Source organism: Octopus sinensis, linkage group LG10, assembly GCF_006345805.1.
Source record: "Octopus sinensis linkage group LG10, ASM634580v1, whole genome shotgun sequence".
Classification (NCBI taxonomy): Eukaryota; Metazoa; Mollusca; class Cephalopoda; order Octopoda; family Octopodidae; genus Octopus; species Octopus sinensis.
The window spans coordinates 15109265-15115264 of NC_043006.1; the positions used below are offsets into that span (position 1 = coordinate 15109265).

Consider the following 6000-nt stretch of genomic DNA (forward strand, 5'->3'; position numbering starts at 1 on the left):
TATACATATATACGACGGGCTTCTTTCAGTTTCCGTCTACCAAATCCACTCACAAGGCTTTGGTCGGCCTGAAGCTATAGTAGAAGACACTTGCCCAAGGTGCCACGCAGTGGGACTGAACCTGGAACCATGTGGTTCATAAGCAAGCTACTTACCACACAGCCACTCCTACGCCTATATATATATCCTGCGAGTTATGGAATCCCTTGACAACAAAGTAACTAAGGTATCTTCGGCCTGATGAGTACCTGATGAGTACCTTGCAGATTACCCCACGTTTGTCTAATTACTTATTCCGAGGTTCTGTTAGCTATGAGACAAATATGTAGCCTAGATTTTATCTGCTCCACTCCCTGAATTTGGATTTTTATTCGCATACACAACAACCTCAGTTGCTAACCGTGAACTATAAGATAACTTTTTTCAGCTTATCAAACTTTGATTTGGGAAAAATTTACAACCTTCTACGTCAATAAACCACTGTTGTTCCCGAAAGTTGGTTTTTATAACTTCTACGAGCAGGTCGGAGCTTACTAACTTCATACACCTTGAAGGAATTCCTTTCGTTAGCCACTACACACATTTTTTTCTCTCCTTGTTTATTTCTGTGTCTCTTTCTGTAGAAGAGCGCAGGCTCGAAATGTAAAAGACCTTTTCTATTCCTGAGCATTATTCTAATACATCTCTTTGTTTTGTACACCACCTGTCTTCGTCTCTTGTTTTTTTCGAAAACTCTCCCTATATATATATATATATATATATGTATATATGGACAGTGCTGAGTTGTCAAACATTTAAACCAAATTTTCTCAAAACAACTTGCCCGACCGTCCCATAGGCCTCCTCTTTGAGAAACATTGATTTAACCTAATTTTGAGACACCAGCAAAAGAAGAAATAAACATAGACTTTTTTTCTATTCCACGGCTTTATCAATTGCATTCTCACCTGGAATTGACTTTTGTAATTTTTTCAAGACTTATACACGCCCTGATACCGTCGGTATCTACATATCAAATTTGAGCGCGATCGGATGGAGGATGCCCGAGATCCTAGAAGCCACACACACACAGACAGACAGACAGAACGTATTTTATATAAGATATATATTGAGATCTTCTGTCATGACTGACCGTGGGATTGCACCTAGAAAGTTACCCTCCCAGGCACAAGTCTGGGCAAGGTTGTTTATGGAAGACCAGCAGAGTCGCCCATGCATACAAGCGTCCCCTCTCCACGCCACCAGTGTTATCCAAGGGAAAGGCAACAGCAGATACAGCTGTGACGTCGCAACTCATTTCTACAGCTGAGTGAACTGGAGTAACATGAAATAAAGTGTCTTGCTCAAGAACACAAGCACGCAGCCCGGTCCGGGATTCGAACTCACACACTTGGCGTGTAACCAACTGAAACACTTGGAACTGCACTGGTGTTTTTTTTTCTTTCTCTCTTTTTGTTTTTTTTTCTTGTATTTTGTTTGTTTGTTTTGTAAAGTAAATTCCTGTTCATATTTTGAATAAAAAAATATTAGTAAAATAAAGACGGTTTTAAGCTTATCTCATAGAGAGAGAGAGAGAGGGGGGAAGGAGGGCAACGTAAGAGCATAAACAATAGCAAGCTAAGACCTAGACTTTACCTGCTAGAAATAGCAGCCAACCCTCCCTTAAATCACATATTGTTATTTTAGTGTGTGAGAGAATGGTGGGGTGGGGTGGGGGTGGGGGAGAGAATTGAATTTAGGGATCTTTTCGGTTTGAACGGCAGTTTTTAACATGATTTCTAAGGTAACTAAAAAATTTTAAACTTCGTATACTGGTAGAATGTATTTATAAAACATCTTTTTTTCTTGGCTTTATTGAGAAAATTCTATAGTTTGTAAGATATTTGTAGTTTGTTTTTTTCTTCAATTTCTGCAATTTCAATCAATCAATAACGTCTATTGAGGTAAACAACATTCTCTGCCGTATGAATATGTCCCTCGTTTAAGAAACAGATTGGGTTTATTTACATTTGTGAAGAAAAAAAAAAGGTACCCTTCCCCCACTCCTAACCCTAACCTTAAAATAGATTGAAATGCAATAGATCGATACTAGGGTCATAATTATGGGTGACAATTTCATATGACACCGCTAGAAAAAAACTGTCGTTCAAACCGAAAAGATCCGAATTTAGTCCTTTCATTAAATAAGGAAGGCGAAATTGGAGGAGGACACACTGATGTCAGTTTAATCCTTTAACATTTAGATCGGCCATATCCGAACTAAATATCCTACCTGTTCTTCGACCAAACTAGTCAGATCCAGCCTCTCACACCCACCCTACAATGTCACTCTAAAAAAATAACAAATAACTTCATTGAAATTTCGAAGCTACGAGAAAATGCAGGATTAAATCAAAACAATGTGAATAAATAAGGATTATATTTGACAGTAATCTGGAGGATAAATGGTTAAGATCTTCTTAACGATACGAACTATAAATCATTTTTAGTCTAGGCACAAGGCCTGAAATTTTTTGTGGGGAGGGGCAATCGATTAGGTTGACCCAGTACGCAACTGGTACTTAATTTATCGACCCCGAAAGGCAAAGTCAACCACGGCGGAATTTGAACTCAGAACGTAAAGACAGACAACATGCTGCTAAGCATTTCACCCTGCGTGCTAACGTTGCTTATTTCTTTATTACCCACAAAGGGGCTAAATATAGAGGGGACAAACAAGGACAGACAAACGGATAAAGTCGATTATATCGACCCCAGTGCGTAACTGGTACTTATTTAATCGACCTCGAAAGGATGAAAGGCAAAATCGACCTCGGCGGAATTTGAACTCGGAACGTAACGGCAGACAAAATACTTATTTCTTTACTACCCATAAGGGGCTAAACACAGAGAGGACAAATAAGGACAAACAAATGGATTAAGTCGATTATATCGACCCCAGTGCGTAACTGGTACTTAATTTATCGACCCCGAAAGGATGAAAGGCAAAGTCGACCTCGGTGGAATTTGAACTCAGAACGTAACGGCTGACGAAATACGGCTACGCATTTCGCCCGGCGTGCTAACGTTTCTGCCAGCTCGCCGCCTTTACACGAACTGTGTTTCAAAGAAAAACAGAGATAGTGAAAGTGTCATCGTTCGGCTAACTGAGCGACCTTGTTAACGACTTATACGAAATTTTACTTATAGTAAAAGTAGAATATCAGGTATGGTTACGGCAATGGTGTTGACAGGTAAACGGAGATATGGTGACATACTACTAATTAAAATTAGTTAAGATGGTGATTTCGCACAACTTCAGAGTGTGTGAATGTGATTATTTGGTGAGAGAAGAACTAAATATTGTCTGAAGAATTTCAGATCACGTTGGGGAGGGTAAATTTGCGGTGAGGAAAAGAAAAAAGAAAAGAGAAGAAAAAACTAGAAGTTTCTTGATATTATCAAATGACCGTCATATTTCGAGAATCGATGTAATACATTCTACCCCTACCTTTTCCTGTTATTTTGTTTGTTTGTTTGTAACTCTGTCACTGGACTGCGAAAATGATGGGGTACTAACTTGAGGGGTTTAGTCCAACGAAGCAGCCCCGGTACTAATTTTAAGTTTGGCACTTACTTCCTCGGTCTCTTTTTTGCTGAACATTTAGTTTACAAGGATGTAAACACATCAACATCGGTTGTCAAACGGCGAGAGATTAACACACACAAACACACACACACACACACACGACAGGCTTTCGTACAGTTTTCGTCTATCAAATTCATTCACAACACTCACAAGGTATTGGTCAGTTCAAATCCCGCCGAGGTCGACTTTGCCTTTCATCCTTTCGGGGTCGATTAAATAAGTACCAGTTTAGCACTGGGGTCGATATAATCGACTTAATCCGTTTGTCTGTCCTCTCTGTGTTTAGCCCCTTGTGGGCAGTAAAAGAAATGGGTATTGGTCGGCCCAAAGTTATATTTGGATTTTAAATACATACCAAAGAGGTAACCCGCAAAGAACGTCTAGTTTTGATAGTTTAGCGTATATGAACAAGAGATGGATTAAAGGAACCAACAAACATATTTGGGGACCACACATCTGTAAATTATTACACATCGATCCGACTAGAAGCGTTACACAACAGTAAATAAATATTTCGCACCATCACTACAAACAGAATGATATTAACTTTGAAAGTTATTACGTCAGCTGTAAATACACATTTCGCCTCTACGCTATCTTCAAGAACTACAAAAAGAAATCGAAGCGTTAGATATAGCAGCTAATATTTCCCCTAAAACCGTAACAGAGTGTCTTGAAAGAGGATCCAATGGATTTGTTATGAAATCCGAGTTACACTACTACTGAAAGCAAAATGGGACGGTCATGTTTGGAATGACTTTGATCGTAGATTTAGGTGACCAGGGCAACAACTGGGTCTCAACAGCAACACTAATTGTAAACTAGTTAAGAAGGGAAACTCTAGATGGTTGCTCGACCTGCTAGACTAAGCGGCCGAGTTCGATCCCTGCATGGGGACATGGTACATTCAACCGTTAAATAATTTTGAGTTAAAGTGAAACGAGAACAAACAAAAATAAAAAAAACAACAACTTAAAATGAAGTTAAAATAAGACTTAACCGTCATGACTATACAGACGTGATGGTCACGACCGGAACCTCATTGATCATAAGCTCCCCCCCACCATTAGGTGTGACCCAAGGCTAAATAACAACACGAGGGCCTTTGTACTCGCTGGACCCGTCAAAAATAGCAGCGAATGTCCCTTAAGTTACATAACAAATAGTACAGACAAGGAAGTCGAGATAATATCTCAAATACACGACGGAAAGGTAAGAAGAAGACTTAATTGTTTTCTTCCGAAACGCCTGTGACCGGACAATCTGACCTAGGGTTAAACAGCAAGAATGCAAAAATACAAACAGCATAAAAACACGTTTGTGATACAAATAAAAAAAAGTTGGTGTTAGTTTTTTTTTTTTTTAAAGGTTTAAAATTGTTATTTTTACCGATTCTCGTCACCGAAAAACGAATCGAAGAAAAAGCGGAACATCTTTTTCCCTTCTTGAGGTTTTAATTTCCAGAATATTTTTTCTTTTCGTTCCTCAAATCTTAACAGAAACGTATCGAAGCAGCAGCTGCCGCCATCTGGAAGTGTTCTGGTAAGACAATTGGAGTTACGCCCCTTCACCAGGGAAAAACCCGACATACGTCGTGTTAAATGAATTGTGCGGGGTGTCCACGAAGTCTGGGTACATGGAGTAAATAAAAATCATAACATAAACAATTAAATATAAGAAATAATAATTATTTAAAGTATGTGTTAATTCCCATGGGATCTTTTCGGTTTGAACGGCAGTTTTTTAATATAATTTCCACATAATTTCCACATGACACTGCATCCTTTAAGGCCCTCATGCTTTCCGAAATCCGTCGAAACTACACCTGATTATATATACACTTTCGATGAGTTGTAGTGCATCTGAGCACTGTACACAATGTTTATTATTATTATTATTATTATTATTATTATTATTATTATAACTAAACACTTTTAAACTTCGTATACTGGTAGAATGTGTTTATAAAACATCTTTATCTCTTGGCTTTATTGAGGAAATTCTACAGTTTGTAAGATATTTATTGTTTTTTTTTCTTCAATTCGGCAATTTCAACCAATCAATGACGTCTATTGAGGTAAAAAAACATTCTGTGTCGTATGAATATGTCTCTCGTTTAAGAAACAGATTGGGTTTATTTACATTTGTGAATAAAAAAAGATACCCTCCCCCACCCCTAACCAACCCTAACCCTAAAACAAATTGAAATGCAATAGATCGATTCTAGGGTCATAATTATGGGTGACAATTTCATATAACATCGCTAGAAAAAACTGCCGTTCAAACCGAAAAGATCCGTATGTGTTAATTCCCATGTGGGTACATGGAGTAAATAAAATCATAACATAATGAATTAAATATAAGAAACAATA

At 38.1% G+C, this 6000-nt stretch overlaps 1 protein-coding gene across 1 annotated transcript in view; it reads right to left on the minus strand.

The window, feature by feature from the left end:
* Positions 1-5232, minus strand: part of LOC115216644 — a 45014-nt gene extending 39782 nt beyond the window's left edge. The window contains exon 1 of the mRNA XM_029786133.2: positions 5018-5232. Within this exon, the coding sequence (XP_029641993.2) occupies positions 5018-5217 (200 nt within the window). The 5' untranslated portion in view covers positions 5218-5232. The remainder of the gene's footprint in view (positions 1-5017) is intronic.
* Positions 5233-6000: the final 768 nt, after the last annotated feature.